Below are 23,504 nucleotides of genomic sequence, written 5' to 3' on the forward strand. Positions count from 1 at the left end.
CGCCATCACAAATAGACAACCGCATCACATAATATTCTTGAATAAGTTTTCCATAAATATTTTTCTTTTTTTTTATTCAACTAAAAGCTGCCGCACATCTGTATGCCATGAGACAGAGAATATTTTATTAAGTATGTGATTGCGGAGGACGACGTACGTGTACAAATGGTTATGGGTATACGATATTGTATATATATAAATGTAGGTTTCGAAGCTATTTGGTTTTGATACGATACAAGAACTTTGAAAGCATAGGAAACATAAATACAAAATATTGAATGTTATTTTGTGAAGAAGAAGATGATGTGTATGTTGGTTATAGATATATATGTGTGTAGGATGGCTATGAAATCAGAACAAAACAGAAAATTTAATAATATTTCAAAACGCACATTATATATATATATATATAAATATATGCCAAGCGTTGTTGTATAGCAACAACAACAAGAGAAAAAAGTGGAAGATAAAAATAAAAAAGTTATATTTATGTGTCATTTTTTCCGAATTTTTTTCTTCACTTTTAATGAATCTGGTGTGTGGCAACATCAAAACATAATGAATTATTGGGAAATGTTTCAACAACTTAAAAAAAATGCACATTTCACAGAGGACATCTGTACTCCATATAAACAAACACACACCGAAGATGCAAACATATATGGCTGTTGTTGTTGTCTTTGATTTTTCTTAATAACTCGAAAAATTGTTTTTCTGTTCTTTCGGAAAACTGTGAATATTTTGTCTCAGGACAACGATACATTTAGCTGCGTTGATACTAAGGAATATTTTTTCGGAAAATGTTTCCCCATATTTTCTGAAGTTTTCCCATGTTTTCCGATTTTATCACCTAATTTTAACAAATTTTATTTTTGTCAACGCACTTCAGGCAAAAGTCGTGCGCTAAATATGGTACTGAAACTTTACAGAGCTTCATACAAAATTTTACACTGTAAAAAGAGTGGGGATAAAATTTCATACAAAAAGTACTCTATTTTGGCAGCTGTCATAAATAGCACTTTTGCTTGAAGTGCGTTGATTTTGTAAATTTTTTGGATATTTTTGGATGAAAGCTTCTCATGTATATCTCTGCTGTTTCATCGTTTTCCCTCAGGTTTATACTCTGGCGGAAGTAATAACTCAAAAGACGAAAAGATCAGTAGTTCGATTTAACAATTACACTCGCGGAAAAGAGAAATTCGAAATATTTTTCCATCTCATTTCATAAATTTAGTCTAACGAATGAACATCTAGATTAAGTGCTTTTGTAAATAGTAAATATTTCGTTGCAAATCCCGAGCGCGTCTATAGCAAAAAGTCATAAAATAAAAATCTAGATCTTCATTTGTTAAACGATGTGGGAACAATCACAGTAGAATTGACTATGATCTGAAAATGTAAATATTAGGCTGTAGATTTGGGTAAAACGTTTTCCCATATTTTCTTGAATTTTATACATTTTCCGACATATGGCTACAATTTCAGGAATTTCAAAAATTGTCCCTTGATGGAAAGTGATTCTGATATGAAGTCTGAAAATTGGAATCTAATCGAACTGATGCCGAATTGAATGATACCGGAATTTTTAGAATTAAATGGAAATATATTTTTGCGGTAATTGTTACGAAAAACAGTTCAGATCAGACTCGAACAAGTTTTGAGTCCTACTCACGGAATAACTTTCATCCAGGTATTACTGAAATTCTTCGATAATTCAAATTCAAAGCCTTGCAACGTTTCAGGCGTTGAGAATTAGAAATTCTCGAGTTACAAAATTACGCCATGGATACGATTCATCAGGTTTTACGAGTCTTTTTAAAGAGTCCTTCAACTCAATGAACTCATCGAATATAAGAATTTCAAGAAAAAACGACGTATTTACTGTCCAGAAAACTATATAAGGGGGTTCTCTTACGTTACATTATTTATAAACGACCGCTATCCCTCTCCACTGTCTTCCGGTACGTTATATGAGCCTGACTCTTAAATAGCTTGACGACGTTCAAAATCATGTTCTAGATTTTTATCGGTTAACATTTTTCCACATGCAACTTTAGTACATTATTAGCTTTGAGCAGCTTAACTCAACACAGTTTCTGTAATCGAAATTTTGTGTTACATCCATTTACCCTGTAGTGCAAAAGAATTTTGCCGATTTGTGTATAAAACCTCTATTAAAACTTTAAATTGTATTCAACATCGTCGGATCATCATTTAAACCAACATGTTGTTCAATTGGTTTTTCCTTCTTTTCTGCATATATATGAACCACATTGTATAAGAAAGAAAAAAAGAAACTTTCGCACGCTTTCCCGAGCAACGGGAACGAATAAGAAAAGAAGCTGAGTCTTAACTTGTTCATTCAGAACTTTACATGCCTTTCGGATTGTATTCATCGAACGAAATCTTATTTATACATTCTTGTCGACAAGAATTTACTTTACTCTTTTCGCTTGAGGTTATATGCATTTCATATTTTTCTATTTTCTTTTTATTTTAAAATAGTTTTCTTTATCGCATAACGTTGTGTATTGTTATAGAGTTGTCCTTGTGATATATAAAGGTGTTGTAAAAACGCCATGATAAATGTTAGACGTGTTCTATTACTCGCGCAATGCACTCGTGTACATGCTTTGCATAAACCGATTACGGTGAGTGGTACATCACTATTTGTCTATCCTATTTCGCAAACAATGTTGGCGAGTAGAGTCAGCTCGAACTTTTTTAGTACTGCTGTCTGAAGGGAATTGTATTCAGGAAACAAACTTCATTCGATTTGATGAGAAGGTTGTGTCATAAAGCTTTCTTATGGCCGGAACGAAAACACTCAAGAGATTAGTGGTGAAATGAAAATATGAACGAAAGTGATGTTGTTGATCATGTAAACAATTCTTAGGTAGATTATCAGTTTATCGGCTTAGTCAGTTCCTGGAACTTTTGGTGAAGGCCAATTCTGTTTCTTAACTTTTTATGAACGTAAAACGTGTGTCGTCATAGAACGATTCTGTTGTTTCAATTAACGCGGTGTTTGTTACGGCTCTAGTTTCACGATACGTTTTCGCAGTTGAGGACACTGGCCATCACTCAATTTGGTAATCTATTTGATCGTTAGCAGAAGTTGAAGTGAACGGGAATAAAGAAACAAAAATTCTTACTTTTATGTGATTTTCCAAAGCACCTAGCAGGGTAATAGAGATTTTTTGGTGTCAAATAGAGTAGTTTTTAGTACGAGTTGCCATTTACATTATATTAGACAGGAGTCGCCGTGAGATGCCGCATTGGAGGCAAATTTGAAAACGAAAAAGTTGTTACTGCGAAGGGTTTTCATTTAACTTTTATTAAAGAATTTACATTCAGTTACGTAATTTAGTTATTTGTATGCAGACTGCTAACGTGATGTTAGATTATTTGTTAAAATAATGTACATTTCAGTGATCATATTTTCATTGAAAGAACGTTCGTGCCTATTTTTCGAATATATCTTGGCTCTTACCGCATTTTTAAGAGTGTAAAAATCTTATAAAATAAAAATGACATTTGACACTGCCAAAATTACCTACTTTATTTTTTTCTATTACCCTGCTTGGTAATTTTTAACTGAGGCCAGCTACAACACCCCATACTCAGTTTCGTGGAACATGTGCAGTGGAGGCGGACTCTCCGAACATTCACTACATTTTTAGTCGTAACTCTCGTGGATCTACTCGCACCAAGCGGTGCGTATACTCTACCTGTAGGTCTTTCCAAGGCCGACATTCGTACAACATTACAACAATTTAAAATCATTTTTTCTTGAGTTATTGACGAAAAACTGTTTTCGGTACCCTCTGACATGTCTTCACTTTTGAATGCTTTTCACTGAAAACAATTTTTTTTTAGAAAAAGTGAAAGATACTTGTTTCCTAGAATTGAAAGACGAATCCAACGAGCTATCACTCATTAAAATCGGAGACCGCTTGTTCCCCAATCACCTGAAGATTTGGCGATATCACTCTCAATTTTAGAAACATTTGGACATGCGAGAAACCCTTTACTGAGATAAAGGACCCACTCTTACAAATAGGTAAAACAGCTGAGTAAACTTAGACACAAATTTGGTTGAATCGAATGGTAATTTGAAAATGATTGGTGTGAGTGGTGCTAACATACATAATTTTCATTTTTCAAAAGTCACTTATCCGATTGCAATACACTCGGGCCTCTTCAATCAAAATTAAAACGGAATCATGTAAAAAATGATGAAATGATCACTGAAGTTACTTTAATCAGAAATTATTACTGAAATGCGTATACAAGAGCAGACAAATTTATGGGATGATGTGGTTTTATTTATGAGCGAAATGTTACGGATAGAGGGGTACCATTGGTCAATATATGAATTGTGAAATGGTTTTATTGAAATTTAACTTCGTTTCTGTTTTCAAATGCATTTAATTATCGAACATTTATAATAACGATGCGAGAGTGAATATATTTGATATCCAACGTTAATACTACAGATAATTATAAAATTTCATGCGCATCTACATGTTTAACTTGTAAAACTGGATTGAATTCGTTTTGTGCATATAATCACTTTATTTTTCCGATTGTTTGTCTAACTATTGCATGCGAGAAAAAAAGAACTCAATACGTCGGGCAAGTATATTTATAACAAATGATCGGTATATGTATTGACGAGTGATGTTAATTTATTGAAGGGCAGCATCAATATTATGCGTGCCAAATGTATTTTATTACAAATATATTATTTCGGGTGAATGTGGCTTATTGTTAGAGTTGGCACGTATTCCAAGAAGTAGATATTGAAAACTGATGGGACTATCGGCATTTGCGAATTTCCAACTTGGTCGAATTTGGTTCATTTTCTGTTACAACCCTGCACTGTATGTGGGGAAGCTAAGACATGGTATAAATGTTTGCTATAGTCACTGCATTGAGGAAAGCTAAGGCTTTCTGATGTGGATAGGATTACAAACTGACATATCGAATTCAAGGACACGTTATCGGTTTTCCCATTTCATTCAACTTATGTAACATGAACTTTTAAGGCTAGTACACAGATCGTGAAAAATTCATGAAAAATGGACCCATGCAAAATATGACATAAAATGTATGAGTTATATGTCAAATATTTTGCAAGCTCGGTGTAAACCTGATGTTTATCAATTGGCTCATACATTTTATGTCATATTTTGCAAGCATGTTGCAACGGTCGATTTTGCATGCATTTTTCACGATGCCCATCTTTACAAATAAAAAAAAGATTTTCGAATATGAACAGAACGATGACCACGACATTCGCCTTTTAACTTATAACAGTCCTTATACAAAAACCGTTTGCCTAGGCTGTCTTCATTCTCACCTATTTTTGATAATTTCCCAATTTGGGACGTGTAACAATCTGATTCACTTCTCTGATAATAAACCGATTGTCAGATAAAGAAATCGTCTCGAACTGTATGTATGGAAATAACTGGAGCGTCACAAGAGTGTCAGTTGAATTTAAAATCGGATTCATGTTGTCAGTCGCTGTTTCGTTTGCGATTTTCTTGGTTGTTAATTTAACCCATCTGGAGATGTGTCACTGCACAATCCATATTATTGCCATTCTGAAATTTCAGTAAGACAATGGACTGAGTTAGGAGGAATACGTTCTCGGTACGACGTACGAACCTCATCATGTACAATTTACTAACAAAAATTGGTCAAAACAAGATAGTGCCAGACTGATGGGTTTTCACGGTTCAGACGTACTGTGAAAAAGTGAAATACAAGCACAAACAACTGTGAAGTTTAACCTTTACGATTAAGCATCCTATATGTGCTGCTTTTTCTGAATGCTCACGTAATTGAATACTCGCAGGATATTGATTGCTACCATAGAATGAGTTATGGTAGATCGGAATATCGTAGACTGTACGAAAACGTCGGAAGTTTCATATATTGCAAGATATGTTATGAGTGAAGCTCTCAACGGTGACACGTAAATAATAGTTATCCTGTGCTACTACTTTTGTGTGTGGAGTTCTTTTGATAGCCTTCTGTCTCTTGCATCCCAGCTAATCAATAGAAAGTTAAGATTAAGAGTACAGTCGAAGACTATGGAATAAGTGACGCATTTTGTTTCAGCTGTTTCTCAGTTGATCCACTCTTACAATCTTTAAACCTTAGAGTAAACGGACTAGCGTGCCACTTCACCCATGTAGTAAATGAGTACAGAGCCGGATGAAGACTCCGGGCGCCACTGGGCTATTAGTTTTTCAGCACTAAGCAAAGACATATCGTTGAAATTTCCAGCGCCAATTTTCATCAGTTTTATTCAGCGCCAAGGGGCTAAGCCAATATAGCCCATCGTGTTAATACGGCTCTGAATGAGTACAATCACTGTAAAACAGTTGAAGCAAAATGTGTCATCTATTCCATAGTCGCCGACTGTACTTTAGGTTAAGGAATTCAACTGTGGGGTAGGGTAGGGTATCGGAATCCATCGGAATTTCGGGGAATTCACCGAATTTAAATGTAATCGTGCTATAAGGTAATCTTGACTCGTAGTTTAGGATCGAAATGTGTTTTTCTTGTTTGTTTGAGAATAGCGAATTGCTTAGATGTCACAAACTAATATGACATCTGTCACATTATGAATTCTTAATTCTCAGTGAGTGGTGTATGAGTGTATGGAAGTCCGTTATAATTTATTCCCTTCAAGGAAAAGTGATGATAAAAAGCTTTTCGCTGTAATACCGACAAATTTGCGCCCCGAAACTGGGGTGTTTTTCAGAGTGGTTGTGCTTTTTCTCTGGAAATAAAATAAAAAAACAGAAACCGGAAAAAACAAAAATAAATAAATGTTTTGCCACGTTCGGATATAAATATAAAAAAGCTGAATAATAATTACCAACTGCCCCATTGTAAACACGAATGAAGCTAATGGTAGAACATAAACTATCTTAACCAATTGTTGTAGCGTGAATCACGGAAAAAATTATTAATAATGCTTTACGGAGGCGTAGAAATGGAAGTGTACCTATTCCGTTAGTTCAACGATATGGAATGCCGGAGAACGAGAGAGAGACAGAGTGAGAGTGAGAGAAAGCTAAAGGTGAGGTGGAAATTCAATGTAGCGTTTTTCGTAGTCATTAAAGGATTATGAGGGATATATTTAAGATGAGTGTTTTTTTCGTTGTATAAAAATGGTATTTACTATTAATTGAGGTTGAATTTATTGTAATTGCATGGGACGTGGTAGCAGCAGCACAATTTCTGTTTGTGTTCTTTTATATAGAGGTACATGTGTTAAGTGTTTCGGTGTCGTTTTTATGCCCGTGGATGTTATATATAATTGTGTTGTTCAGTTGGACTGCTAATGATTATGTGAAATACTTAGAATTTATATGAGAATTCAAGTACCAAATAATGTTATGTCTTTTATGGTTTATGAGTCATTTGCAGCAATACGAATATATGGCGTTTTGACATGAGAACGTTTCTTTTTTAATTACAATTTATTTTTTGTGTGTTGTTTTTATGCAAAGCGGGTTTTTTGTTTTTCAATGTTTGTTGTCAAGTTGATTAATTAATTATAGTATGGGGAAATGGGACAAAAATTTTGTTGGCATTTATGATAATGATTTGGACTCGCCACTAAGAACCCTTTATACATTTAAGGATATTTTTCAAGCTTGTCCAGGAATAATTAACCTATTTTCATAATTTTATTCATTTCGAACGTTGTCCTTGATTAATATGCAGGGAGAGTAGCCCCTTATCAATGGTGGGCTTTTTCTGTGTCGTACCTTGGCTAGACCAAACGTTTTTGTGTACCAAATTTCCCAGAATCCAGGAAGCCTATTCTTTATTTTTACAGATTTTTAAACAAATATGCCTTCCTGGAAAACTAAAATTTTTTAAACAATAACCAATTCTTCGACGCGATTTTCGCTACATTGACTTTATATAAGCCACAATTTTAATAGTACATTTAGTCCTTGTCTGGAGATTTTTATTTTGCCTAGAGTGAAGATAACAATCTCCAAACCATTACGTAAGGTATTTTACTTGCAGCACCCTGCGAAAATGAAAATTATCGCAAGTTTTAACCAAGGTTCTGAAAGAACAGGTTAAGACACCCACGAGGGCGGCTGACACACAAATTTTGACAAATAGATGCTATTTATTGAACAAAAGACTTGAAGAAAAAAAATAGTTTTTATCAGGTTGACATTTCAAACAATCTGTATTGAGTATGTTCAATAAATAGCATCTATTTGTCAAAATTTGTGTGTCACCGCCTTCGTGATCAACTCAGATGTGTCTTAACCTGTTCTTTCAGAACCTTGGTTTCAACGGCGTGTCCTTTGTGAAAATTTCATTTCCGCAGGGTGCTGCAAGTAAAACATTTCGTTGTTTTGTATTTTCCCACTTTTTGCACTATTTTCTCAAATTTTTCATGATATAAATTTTGGGAAAATTAGGTAAAATGAATAATTTACGAAAACTTCGGAAAATTAGAGAAAATATGGGAAAATATTTTCCTAAGTAGTCTTTTACATTAAAACAATTAAAACAAAAGACAATATTATACCTTTTTACAAGCACAAGTTTAGCAAATCATAAGTGAAATGAAAACGATTTGAAAATAACTTAAGAGTGATATCGCCAAAACATCAAACAAAATCATTGATATCACCAACAGGTCAACATGGTGTCTATACTCAAAATGTGCATCTCTTCAAGGCCTACAAGGCTAGCTAAAAAAGTTTGTTCTCAAAATTTTTCACTCGATTAATCGCAAGAAAATGATTTTGGGGCTTTTTTGGCAGACCCTAACTTCGTCTGCAACAAAATCAATTTCACCATACGTAGTACTACGTTTTACTCGCAATAGTTCAACGAATCGAATGAGATATAACTCATTAATATCCGTGACCCCATGTCCCAAAGCTGTTCGAAGATTTCGCGATATCACTCTTACTCGCCAAGATTATTTTCATAATCACTAGCAAAACTCGTAGGCTGTTTTTTCAGTCAAATATCCTCAAGCCCATTTTTTCATACAGTGTTCTCATAGTTATCACGGGAGACACATATGAAGCTGCCAAACTTTGTGTGTGTCACCAGCGTATATGCATCTGCGTAATCTTTTCAAGTATACAGCCTTGCTTAAAATAGGTTGCAAATTTGCTCCAGATTTTTTTTAAATTTCCGGTCATCGAAATACTTTAAATCCGCCATTAAAAAGGTTATACGAATATACTCGGCCGTGAGCGTACAATTTTCACTTCATTGTTATTCAATTTTTTTTTTAAATATATATAAATGCATCATAAACCATTTTAATGAAATGAATGCCATGCAATAATCAGTCCCAATCCCAAACATATCTATAAAACAAATAAAAATATCCAAATAAATATCCAATTCACTTACTGTTTTTCTGAAAATCCTGAGCATTTTCACATCCGGTCCTCGGCATGAAAACATTCAACACAAACAACACGACCACATAAAACCACTGCAATGTTCCGAGATACTTTGTAAAGTGCATCAAATCCATCTTATTAAAGCCTAAGTTTTTTTGCTATATAGAAAAACCGTAGTAAATGTGTGCTTCGCCTACTCTCTTCGTATAAAATACTTTTTAAACATTAAATTGGTTTTAATGGCGTTTTCCAAAATGCTGTATATATTGAGAAGTTCAGAGCATATACATAACGGACGTATCTCTACATAAAAAGAAGGTGCTATATGTTAAGCCACCAGCTGTTGGATACTCTGTGTTTCACTTGTAGTTCAGTAAAAATTCTCAAATGGGAATTTTTCGTAAGTGAATGGATTTGATGTTGCTCGTTCAATATCATGACCGCAGACCAAATCACTGTCCTCAGGGGACTTGTTCAGTTACATTCTATGTTAGTTTAGTATAGCTAGCTGCATCGAGCTGTGTGTATTATATATCGGCATAAAACATGTTACACCACACATTCAATTGAAATGATATGTTTGAAGACGAATTCACTTAATATTAATTTACCACCGATGTATCGTTTAGTTATTCACTCACATTTAAAGTGTTTGTCTTTTTATTCTCAGCATTAATTATTGTTGCCTTGGTGCACATTTTAAATTATTTAGTATTTGTGTGTAAAATACCATTCATGTGGACATACAGAAAGAAAAATGTTGTGTCGCTTCTGTATTATTATATATGCTGCGTTTCGTTTTCATTTAAAATATGTGTGGCAGCGAATAGAACAGTAAAACCTTTATGATTTCATACACTATATACCACTTTTCCTATTATAAACCGCTGTCTAGGGCATTGTTTGTGGGTCTAGTCTTAAAATAGTTGCATTGAAATGAATTCCGATTTCCCAATTCGAATGCATTTTATTATAAATGGATGTAGAACGGTAGTAGCATCGAACAGTCGAATTCCCATTTTCCCTTCGAAATAAAACAAAAAAAAAATTTTTTTGTATTAGAATGTGTCACCGCTGGAACAGCATTGACTTGTACAACCGAATTCGAAATACAAACATTTTTCCGTTTTCTTCTTTTCTAAGTCTCTTTTTTTTCCTCGTCGTATTACATTTACCCGAGCACTTTTCTCAAAACATTTTTATTTTGTTGTTGTTGTTGTTGCTGTTGGTGTCGTCTATTTTTTTAATTTTTTTTTTAGTTTTTCACAATTTCACATGTGCACATACATTATGGAAAATTGTTTATTTACGTTTTTTTTTGTTTGTTTTATTTTCTTGTTACCCGGTTCTGTGTGTTCTCGTTTTTCGTAATATTTTTCCAGCATATTCCTTCCGTTTTTTTCGTGTGTGTGTGTCCATACATATATATAGGGATACGTGTGATGTTCTTTGTAACAGGCGTTCAATTCGGATATGCCAAGCAATTTTATGCAAAACAAAATGATGTTCCCTTTGTGCGGTTGGTGGAGCGATGTGCATTCAATCTGCAAGAAAAAAGAATTCCGAAAGAATAAAAAAAATTCTTTTATATAAAAAAAGACGTAGAACGCAACTACTGTGTAAGTCGGAGCTAAAATAATATTGGAAAATCGTTTATATAGAGACGGTCGAACCAATGATTTTTCTATATGCATTCAAGAACCATATACCATGGATACAAACTCAATTGCTTCGATTCGTAAAATGTATAGCTTCCGTTTAAATATGGATTTTATGTTATGTACCCCAACTACTATTTCTTTGGGTGAATTATGGATTTTGAATAGAAAAATTATTTCGTTCCCCATAACCTTATCCCGGTTGGAAGATGCAGGAAACTATAGCTCCCAAATTAATGCCGATATGCATACAATTTGCAACAAATTTTTTTTAAATTATTTCATTTAATTTCGATAGTACGATATGTTGCACCCACACGCAAATTAGGGTGAACAGCATTTTCAAAAATGTATTTCTTAAATTTCTAAAAATTTCCAAAATTTTTCTAAAAATTCTTTAAAAAAATTGAGAAATTTGAGAAATAATTTGAGAAATTTTTATAAATTTAAAAAATAAACCTTTGAAAAATAGGCCATGGTGAACAGGTCGATTGTACACTGAAAGATCACATCGAGATACACAAATTTGTGATCGAAAGAGATAAGTCAAGAGTCACTGAAATAACGGTGATGAAACGTTACTTCTATTGACCATGACCAGTTGAAGCCAAACGACCTATTAACGTCATGCTACATGCGTCGAAAACCGTACTCTTCATGTTTCTACTTTCGATGCCCTCAGCGTGTAAAATCCGGTATATAACTCGAGATATCAATAAAAAGTCTAGTTTTCGTGTGTTTATTGACTTCGGCTACGTCTCGGATCAACAGAATTTACACGAAAACTCCACTTTTAATGTTTTTATCAATTGTTATGTAAAAGACTAATTATTTCCTAGACGAAATACTCAAAGCCTGGCATTTCTGCTACCGAACCTTTTCGTTTGAACTAGCATTTACATGTGAAGTTATTGAGGAATAATTTGCCTGGGAATGAGAAAACTTCCAAGAATTTTCTGAATTTCATTTTGATGCGATGAAAAGAAGAATTTTTTGCATTTATCTCCCGCAGCTTCCTCAGCTGAAAGTGCTTCTGCCCGATGAAGCTAAAACAGTACAATTTCTATCTGAGTCGAAAGAAATGATGTTTTCGTTGCATTGTATGCTTGCAATTTATGATACACAACACAAGCATACTAACCACATTGTATGTGTGTATGAGAGGGAATATAATGTTGCTGCAAAAAATATTCTTTTCAGAAAAATTTATATTTCGTTTAACAGGGGATCGATAAATGCTACTAAACCATATTTCTTATGTGTTTACGTAAATGAATTGATCAAGGTGGAATGCATCGAAGAAATTGACAAGATCGAGAACATTGCGAGAGGAAAGGTTTATGCATATGCAGTGAAACCACATTTGCATTCCGTGCACTTTTAATGCGATTGTTATCACACGAAAAAAAGGTTTTCTTTAAATGATTAATCGGTTCATATTTTACACAAGTCATTACTTAAGTGAAATTACTACACAATCGTGTTTCAATCAAAATGTTATGACCGCCATTGCATAGCCCATGTCCGGCGAAACGAAAACGTTTCCAATTTCAAACCCAAAAGTTCACCGAATATGTGACTCATTGCACCGCAGTCATTCTGAAAGGAAGTGACTCAAAATATTTTACCAGCCACAGAAAATGTTTCGTGTTTAACGCTGTTCTGTAGATTATGTTAATTGGGGTATAGACTTTTAAAATGGGAGGGTGGAATATTCATGCGTTTCGGGGCCAGAGTTATACTAAAGAAGTGAATAAATAAGAACTGTAAATACTTAAAGCGGGCCGACGACGTTGCATGCTCATCCGCATTTACAAATTAAATGAAACAAATCCGATAAAGTTAAAAGCACAATTTAATTTGATCCATGGATGAGTAATGCATCACGGCAATGTGGTAATACAGGTGAGTCAATGCAATTTCTCGAATTTAATATGGTCTTGTCACAATCTCATATTTAAGACCTGGTCAACACACTACAACCAGGAAAAAGAACAGAGTTTTTGAGAGAGTACATTCGACACAGTCCTAAGTATCACAACAAATTTGCAAAGCGTAAAAAAATTCTTTGAAAACTGGAAAATCCTCAAAAACGACGATCAACAGGAAACTATAGTAGCCATATGACCACTGTTTCGGTCTGAGGGAAGTTCAAAAAAAAATCTCTTCAGGCCATGGCGACAGTGATACTGACACAACACTCTGAGAACATTATGTAATTTGCACGTGAACTTTTGGCATAAAAACCCTCAAAATTTCATTGAAGATCCTCAAAAAATCAATGAAAATCCACTGAGGAATTTTCCTTGAAAATCCTTTCTCCGCCCTTCGCATCTACCAACAATTTGAGAGATAATCAATGTCCCACTAATACTAATGGCAGTCATGTATTAGAGTTAATTGGAATTAATATGAATGACTCAAATATGGCTGTTCTTGGAACTTATACATTGTGTTTTCATTCATTCAACTTGTACTTGAATACGGATCACGGTGGTATATCATATACAAGAAATCGGAAATAAAATCTGCAAAATACTCTGCGACATATATAACATAAAATGAAAGAAACGTTTGAGCGCACCAAATAAACCGACAGGGTACACAGAGTCAACTTTGTATGAAAATGCATGTAATTATTTTAACAACCTATCTGGAGTTTAGAAAATGTTTTATTCCACAAATCGACTATCAAAATATACTGAAAACTATGTTACAACGATTTCATACATACGTATGTTATAAGTAGCAGCCAGCAGTTATTTTTTTTCTCTCTGTTGTGTGGAATATCTGGCGCCTCGTAGTTGTACCTTAAAATTCAGTGCCACAAAAAAAAGTTACAATCTAGAAAGTAACAATTCCTCGCCACAATATGTGCTATGTGGTGGCTCATTTTCGCTATTTCTCTATTTTTTATGTGTTTTATTTTGTGTGTATTTTCTGTTGTACTTTGCATTCTTATAGCTTTATCTCACCGAACTACGTATATAAATGGGGTGGTTATACAAGGAAACTATGTTGCTTTGATGCTGTGAACGTACATATATGACGACACAAACATGTTATTATATTTATACGGATAAAATGTGTAACTTGTTCAAATAGAACTGGTGTGTAGCTTTTATGGAAGTGAATCATAATATTTTTTTGCAGAGTCGGTACTCGGGAATGGGGTAAGAAATAATAATTTTTAAGAATATTGCCACTTCCTTTTGCACCGTAAATACCGTCTAAGGTGATAAATATTTTCGTTTTATTTATTTATTTCGTTTTTCTTGAGCTTACACGGATCATAGAAAATGTAAGTACACCGACGCAAAGAGGTAACAACACTGTATAGAGATTTAATGGTGGAACAAACAATCAAAGATGTACAGTCGAAAAGCGAATAGAGCATTTCTTGAGATAAAATCAAAAAAATTGGAGATAAAAAATTGATTTTTGCAGACATACACTGAGCAAAATTTCCTACGTGGTATGCGTATATCCTGTTAAAAAGTGTGGTAAGGTAGTTATACAGCCGGCTCGAATATAATACGTGCGAGAAGTATTTCTCTTCGACAAAGATTTAAAAATATGAATTTTATTGAATTCATCTACGGTAGACACCATATTAGCAGCTTATAGTAGTTATTATGTATTTTAGCAGCTATTGGTAACAAATATCTCAAATTAAAAATTGACTTCTTTGGGAATTGAACCGGTGACCTCTGGATCATGAGCCAACGATCTTTCTAATGTTGCAGTACAGTAGTGTTGGTTGACATTTATTGTTGAAGCGTACTTTAAAGGCCATATACGTGTGTGGCGTATAAGTTACGCATAGAACGTTATAAAGTATCGCACATAAATAAGTATATGTCGTTTTTTAACATAATTGAATTTAAGTCGACTTGATGTATCTTGCTATGGATTATGGATTGTTATGGATTATCAAAATGCTTATAATCAATTTCAGATAATTCCAACTTAAACAACTTTCTGATATGATTATGAAATGATATGATATGATTTCACAAAAAATGAAATTATTTTGTCGAGATTTCTCTAATTTACTAAAAAACAATTTTGTAGTTGATCTTCTTCGTGTTAAGAAATATAAGTAAATATGATCCAAATTCAATGTTTAAGACCAACATCCACTATATACGTTAAACATATGTGATGTGCGTTTAATTTCCGTCCCACCCGTAAGTTATTCACATTCCACGTACATCACTACAATACGTAGCACATGAATGTTCAAATCTGAAAATCGAAATACGTAACTACGTTGTCAACGTGTCCCACGTATAGAAAACATTGTCCATGTATCATATATGTCAATGATGTATATCATACCGTTTCGATGAATTTTACACGTACGCGGAGTAGTCTGAAGTTTCTTTTTCTGGGTGTAGAGACATGAAGACATAACTTCCCGTTACAGCATTTTATCTTCAGTCATCTCTAATTTACAATTTCGCGTTTATTGCGATTCGTACACCTTAATATGGTGTCGATTCATTTGAAATATTTGCATTTTGTATTATTCAACATTCTGTGACTTCGACAATTCCATCGTGCCAGTCATTTGGATCATCATCATATCTTGGAGGCTGTTCACGAATGACGCCACGCTTATTTTGGGGATTTTCGTTTCCCTCCTCACGCAAAAAGAGTCAAAATTTACTCAAATGTGAAACGGTCCATTTACTTAGGTCAGCACCTCTAGAACCATTTAACCAACTTTAGTTACTTTTCTGCCCTAATCGATATGTGGTACTCGTTAATTTTCCGTCCGAATAGCTATTTTTGAGTAAAAAGTTTAGTATAACTATGGACGAGTAAAGTCTGTTCAGAAATTTCCAACCTAAACTGGCTTAAGCGATCACAAATAATAGTACGTTACTATACCAGTGAAGTAAAATGGTATCTCGTATACAGATGAGTAAAAGTATCCGAGGGATTCATTGTGATACGAGATATCAACGTGGAGTATGGCGTTTTACTTGACGAGCGAGGGAAAGAGTCTTCACTAATAAATATTTTTACATGCTACATGCGTCGAAAACCGTACTTTTCGTGTTTCAAGCGCGTCATTCGACGCTCGCAGCATGTAAAATCCATTACATAACTCGGGATAAAAATGAAAAATCTCGTTTTCGTGTGTTGATTGCACTCGGCTTCGTCTCGTATCAACAAAATTCACACGAAAACTCTACTTTTCATCTTTTTATCCGTAGTTATGATTTAGTATGTTACGTCACTGCTTGTAAATATTTTTTTAGGCAAGTGTGAGGTTTGCAGAACGAGCCGAAGGCGAGTGGAGTAATCATACGTACCTAAACAAGCATTTAAATATGATAGTCGATATGACGATTTACAGTCAAAAAATTTTTTCGCGAAGGTCGATTTTTTCATATGAAATTTTGACTTTGAAGAGCCATTTCTGGCGGGCAAAATTTTTTTTCTTGTGTTAAGGTAAAAATAAATTTGAAACAAAATTTTTTCGAAACTCGTCTTTTGGTAGAACAACCAAAAAATGCTTGCACCTAACATCAATTTTTTTCGGTTTTTCTCACTTTTCCCAAAATGCTCAAGTGTGATCGAGTGGGACTTTTGGGATATTGTGTAGGTCCCTAAGGACCACCGAATCCCGCACAGATTGGCTTGTTCGTAATTTTGAATCATTTCAATCATACAAATTGCGCAGTATTGGCAAACCCCGAGATTTATGCAACAACTTTCAAAATTCAAAAGCCTGAAATAATGATAAAGAAGTGAATTCGTTTTAGTGATTTTTTGCAGACAATGTGAAAGAGTGCCCATACAAATAAATTCCTTCGAGAGCTATCAACTTGATATTTTCATAAGAAAATTCGAACTTGATAAAAATACAAATTTTTCGTCAAGTTCTATTTTCTTGCAAAGAAAATCCAAGTGCCCCAGAAGTTGACATTTTTCTAAAGTGCCCTGTAATGATATTCGAATATTCGACTCAACATACACGAAATTCTCGATTTTACTATTATAATATTTACTCTCCAAAATGCACTCAATGTGAATGCATGTACGTCCACTTGAGTTCGAATTCCGGTTGGTGCAGACATTCTACATTTATAAGAAATTGATTCTTTGTTCAAAATAATGGTTTGTCAGCGAACGACAAAAAGGTATTATCGCATTCCACGAAAATATTTTCATAAATTTGACATCAAATGTGTGTCACGGCAAAGGGAAGGATTTCTTCGCGGAATTGCAAAAATGGTTCATTCGAAACAGGGATGCTGATCTGTCAACTTGATATTCCTACCTGCGAAACAATGTTTCCGCTACTCCCAGGACGACTACTAACAAAGACATGTATTTATACATCAGAAAGCAATCACTATATCGCTAAATCGAAATGCAAATGTTACTCTGGCGAACAGATGATCAAACAGAGGAAAATGATAATGTTCATTTTATGGACTCGAGCCAAAAAATATTTTCTCTTCGTTTGCATTTTATTGTAAAATATTTCATATTATTTTGTACGATATTATATACACACAAGAAATCGTCCGGATGCAATTTGAAATATACTTCCTGCGTTTATCCTTGCATTCAGATAATCCATCTATACAAATACAATGAAATCAACTTGAGAAAATACGGAAACGCTAAAAGAAATAAATATAAATAAAAAATGAATATTTTCGTGTTATGTTCTTCACTAGCAGAAAACAGCATTTTGTATCCAAAAATATCCATTTACCATAAAGTTCGCATTGGCGAATTTCACTTCTATCTTTTTCGGCATTCGGGTGCCCATACAAAGAAATGAGTCTTATAGCGTTGCTACTGACTGTGAAAAAATGAATAGAATGTCCGTGTGTCATATTGAAAGTCGTGTCGCATTAACAGAGAAAAAAAAATCAAAAACTGTTCCAGAAAATTTAAGACAATCTCATTTCTAGCTTATCTGATTCCTGATCTGATCTGGGTGTGTATTGGAAAAAAAAATCCTACCCGTTGTACATCCGTATGTAAATATATCTCTGTAGATAGCTGTAGGACATACTTTAGTCATAACAATTTTGAATTAGAGAATAAAGATTCGTTACTGTGATTTGGTAGATTGTAATTTCTAAAATACAACTCAAGTAGCGATGTTACTTGTTGATACAAATGAAGTAATAGATTTTGAATAAAATCTTAGGTAACATTTTAAGACATAAGATGTAACAGACATAAGTTTGCAGTTTGAAAAGGTTTCAGCTAGCGACTACTTCCGGGGAAACATTTTCCTACATTTAGGAAAATTTGATAGAAATGTAAAAATATCGGTAAACAATCACTTGTTTCACTTCTAGATTTGTATAAAGTGAAGAATGAAATGTCGAATATGTGACAGTGTCTGTTCATAGTTTCGCAATTCCGATGTTAACGGTGTAGAGAACGGGTCTTCCGTAGCCATATGATTTTTCGTCTCCACTTTTTCACCACGTATATTATTATGGCCCTTGCATGAAATGTATTCCATATTATTATCTTCGAATTTCGAAATTAAATTACGAAAATTTCTCCCTTCCATATATTATGTGTTTTTCATAAAGTCTTTCCGTTTCCATGTGAGGTTTTTTCCTCGTCTTCTTCATTTTCAAATAATGTGAAATAAATATATGGATCCAGGTTATATAATAATATTGCTAAATATATGGGTTACATATCTTTGCACGAGGTGTTATTACATTTTTACATGTTTTGCTCTTGTTTTTGATGAAATTGAATTTTTTGCTCGTCAAATATGATGATGATGATGATGATACGACGAAACAAAGAATAATGTATGAATATGCTTTTCCAGTCCTATTGAATGGCATTATTTATTGGTCGGATGAATATCGTTAAATATTTAGTGGAGTTAATCAAAATTTTGGATGTGGTTTGTACGGGTGTGTGAGAAAAATCAAAAAACCCTTACATGAAGTACTAGATTTGTCTTGTCGAAGCTATCTTGTGTGTGTTGAATATAAGAGCTTCGTCTACGTTGAGTCTAGCCCAAAATGCCGTCTACTTCATCTCCGCTTTTCCGATACGAGGAGGCCAGAGACAGCCTTAGAAAGTAGATTTCCGTTATGAATATGACACGCCCATGGGCAAGTTGATTTATTTTTCCCTATGTCACTTGAATAGAGCCAAGCTTAATTTGTATTGATATCTTCTGCTCGTCATGAGCAGGTATACACGTTCGAGAGCTAATACAGATAATGATCGATGTGTGCAAAACCTATGAATGTTCGAAACTATTCGCATGAAGATAATAAATTCAATCAACCGAATAAAAAAAACCTTGACGCTGTCACTTCCTTTACTTTCTGATATTTCACTCTATTTCACCTCATTTATATACAGTCAACCGAAATGTTCTATATGGACCATTCGAAAACCCATAATACAACATGACAACAACGGTATATAAATAACCGAAATATGCATTTTCAATTGGTATCGACCTAAAAATATATAATACAAATCGTACATCAGAATCTGGAACGTGTTAGTGAACATTCGATTTGACGGTTTACTTATTGCGAATTCGTGTTTATACGAATTTCGATTGGATATATTAACAGCTTGACGATATTAATGTTTTGATTAAGAGTCAGCAAATAAGAGGCAGTCAGACAGCCGATATCTGCTATACACTGATGTTATACGTGGTACATACGTGGACGCAGTGGAACTCAATCAAACAAAATGCGTTTTGAACCAATATTTTACGTAAAGCACTGCTAAGGCTCAAGCTCATGTGGCAAAATCGATTTTTTGCTAATATTTGACACAATAGATGTTATATTAGGTGAATTGTGAAATTGAACTTCAAAAGTTCTCATATTCTTAAGTATAGTTTCCACTTAAAAAGAGCACTCCGTTTAGCCTCCGTCTACATGACAGTTGTAAAATAGAAGAAAAGAACTGTCACGCAAACGGAGTGGAAATTGAATTTATTTCAATTTTTTACTCCGTTTATGTGACAGTTCCTTTGTTCTATTTTACAACTGTCAGGTAGACGGAGGCTAAACGGAGTGCTCTTTTTAAGTGGAAACTATACTTTATACTGTGGTTCTGTAATGTAATGTCCAAATATCGAAAATAATCGAAAAAACCCGAAAATTTGATTTTCTTCGAAAAATGTGTTTTTTCAATAGGTCGTTCCATTTCGGATATAGTTCACTTTTATGCCGTGGGACATCATACAAAAAATAATTTACGTGTTCACTTTCGGTAATTCTTATATGAAGATGCCGTGGGACAAACTTGAACCATCTCCGAAATGGAACACTCTATAGACCTTTTAAGTTGATAAAAAGACTAGATGGTCTGGAGGGATGAATTGACAGCTGACAGTTGCAATCTGTTCGCTTTTCATTGATGGTGTTCACTTTCGTTGAATAAAAGTGAAAAGTGAACGATAGTGACCAAAAGCGAACCGATCACAGCTGTTAACTGTCAACTCATCCCTCCAGACCATCTAGTCTTTTTTTCAACTTAAAAGGTCTATTAGTAGTTTTCATTTTTTGAAACTGATTGTCCGAACTTAGTCCAAACTAGGTATGCCCTCAAAGTACTTGACTTCAGCTTTCCAACGAGCACACTCCTACCCGGATCGCTCACATTTAGCGGCCGTAAAATGAGTCCGAAAAAAATCCTTTTTCGACCTTCTAAGGTCAGCGACTAGCAACCAAAAGTGACTAGAGACTATCTGAGGCCTGTTTTGAGATCTAAGGGCAACCTTTCAAACCATCATAGACAAAATGGGTCCGATTTGGATAGGTGGATTTTCAAAAGAAATTCCTCACAACAACTTTTAAAGCTTTTTACCTCTTGAGAAAACGGATTGTATTAAGTTGTTGATATCCAAAATAGAATTCAACATTCAACAATTACGTAAAATATACAGATATGCCGAAAAATAATGGTCAGCAGTGTTACCATACGCAATTATTTTTTTATTGGTGTGCGTTTCTTTTCAGACCAATATTTCGTTTATAAATATGTTGCGTTAGTCATTAGACTATACACTAAACAAATGAAGTAATAGATTTAGTGTATTCTTGGAACTTTAGGAAGTAATAGAGCGGATGATTTTTATTTATTGTAATATTTGTTGATTGAAAAGATCGTTTTTTTACTGACTGCGCCGTATGCGAGCAGTCTTTTTTTTCGCTTTGAATAAATAAATTGTAAGATTTAGTGATGATAGCCCGATACACTTGTACAATGTCATTCTAACATGTCGAAATTTCAATTTATTTGAATTTAAATTTGAATGTTTTGACAATAAAGGAAATTCAACCAAATGCTTTCCTTTAAAACATACTGTGATGACAATACATAATTAAATCACCTCCAGCGATTATCATAAATACCACATAATATAACATCCCAATACATGCATACAATGGAATTTAATTGGTATAATTGTGACAATAAATCGTTCACTTTGCGCCAATGTCAATCCAAACACCGACCAATAAATCATCAAAGCATTTTATGAAATTGATGACGAAATATGATTACCCCCATATTGATGCATTTTTTGTGACTTTGGTTGCGGAGTATCAGAATGAAAAACGGGAACAAAGCGAAAATATTTACAGTCGGAGGAAACACGTCACAATCCAACTCACTTTATTTATTCCGCATGCATTACTAATGGTGAGAGGTTTAACGAGGATATCTAATGTGTAATTATAAACTAATTGAATGGTAATCGTTGAAAATGTGACTTCTTTAACTTCTACCACTGTAAAAGTTAAAAATGTCATCTCCACATTTGACACACAAAGACCAAAAAAGAAGAAGAAACGGATCTGTTCATGCCAAACTATGTTAAACGATTCAATTTCGAATCTACAGGTTTCCCTACTTAGAACTGGCAGCAATGATTCATTAAGACCTGAGACCAATTAGACTGGTAATTCGTATGATAAAATGTGTCCCCAATATCAGCTTGTATAAGATGCGCATTTTACACCAATAGATGTACGCGCTGACGCTTTTGCTAGTTTAGTTTGCCGACCTAATTAAGAGAGCAAACACATACTACCAAACATTTCTCATGTTGGGACCACACAGTTTACGTAATTTGCACTTAAAGATTGTTGGTTTTACACCATAGTTCACAGGAACTCATAATTGTCGTATTTGTTCAGTTGAGTTATTCTCATTTCTCCAAAACAATGGCCGTAGTTGACCATTGTCGTCAATTTGCACAATACGATGACATCGAACTGATGTCGCATAAACATCTGAAATGACTTCATTTTTGCTCGGCTCGTTGGTCGAGGTGGATAGTCCTTTGTTTTATAACCCAGAGGTTGCTAGTTCAAGTCCAGCTGTAGAGCGAAAATGCTTTCACTTCAGATGTTGATGTCTAGTATGTTTCACTTTTAATAGAAACTAAAGATTGTTAGTTTGACACCAGAGTTCACAGGAACTCATAATTCTCGTTTACGTAATTTTGTTTGAAACAATGACAGGCCAGATAGGATGACCCTTACACCTTGAGTGCATAGCAAGAGTATAGTATAAGACGCCGCTCGTGATTTTAAGCATTTACGTAACAACCAGTATACGTATGAACCTGTAAACGACTAGGTAGTATTTTAAACCTGGAATTGTTCACGCTGAATAAGTTTTCCGATTCAACGTGAAAACATGACATCGATCATCTGACCGATACCACAAAATACGAAAATTAAAGAGATTTTGATATTTAAATGGTTGAATAAGTTTACAAAAATAATTTAATCGCCGATTGTAACACTTCATCATTGTTAATAAATATGTAGAATTTAAAACAAAAAAAAATCTTTCTCTACATAAACCAAATACCGTGTCCGCTGGTCACTGGCTCGCTCAATTTCATATACACATGGACTAAATTTATAGTTATCCAATTGCATTTATATTTTATGGTTTTATGTGCTGCAACACATTCGTATATGCGTTTAAAGTCAGCATATAAAATTGAAAGTTCGATTTTGGATGATTTATTGGATTCAGTGGTTAAGTTTTGTTGTTTAATTAATTAATTGATTAATTTATTTATTTTCAATTTATAACACAACGAAATGTATTTTAAATAGTGGCGAACATCAATCATATTACAATAAATATTTAGATAATGTTTGCGGTGCGGCCAGCACATCTATTTATATTATGTAAATATGTTGATCGGATTAGGTCTAATCAATTTTCGTAACAAAATTTTCATTTTAATCTAATTTTACTCTCGATGGGACAGCGTCAGATTATCGTCAAATGGGGAGTCACGCCCGCGCACCATCAGTAGTGTAACCTCAAGTGAATTGCTTTAAATTCGTTTCGATAGATCAAGAACAAATGTGAAACAAAAAAGTGTTTGCGATTGACAACTGCACTATGACCGATT

At 34.1% G+C, this 23,504-nt stretch overlaps 1 protein-coding gene across 3 annotated transcripts in view; it reads right to left on the minus strand.

The window, feature by feature from the left end:
- The window catches only part of LOC119069725 (synaptogenesis protein syg-2), a 211,548-nt gene that overhangs the window by 150,186 nt on the left and 37,858 nt on the right, over positions 1-23,504 (minus strand). For all 3 annotated transcript variants that reach the window (XR_005086388.1, XM_037173849.1, XM_037173850.1), the window contains one exon: positions 9,430-10,966. Coding sequence is in view for 2 of the 3 variants with exons in the window: in XM_037173849.1 (XP_037029744.1) it covers positions 9,430-9,556 (127 nt within the window). In the remaining variant the exon portion in view is untranslated. The remainder of the gene's footprint in view (positions 1-9,429; positions 10,967-23,504) is intronic.

Source organism: Bradysia coprophila (assembly GCF_014529535.1).
Source record: "Bradysia coprophila strain Holo2 chromosome X unlocalized genomic scaffold, BU_Bcop_v1 contig_39, whole genome shotgun sequence".
Classification (NCBI taxonomy): Eukaryota; Metazoa; Arthropoda; class Insecta; order Diptera; family Sciaridae; genus Bradysia; species Bradysia coprophila.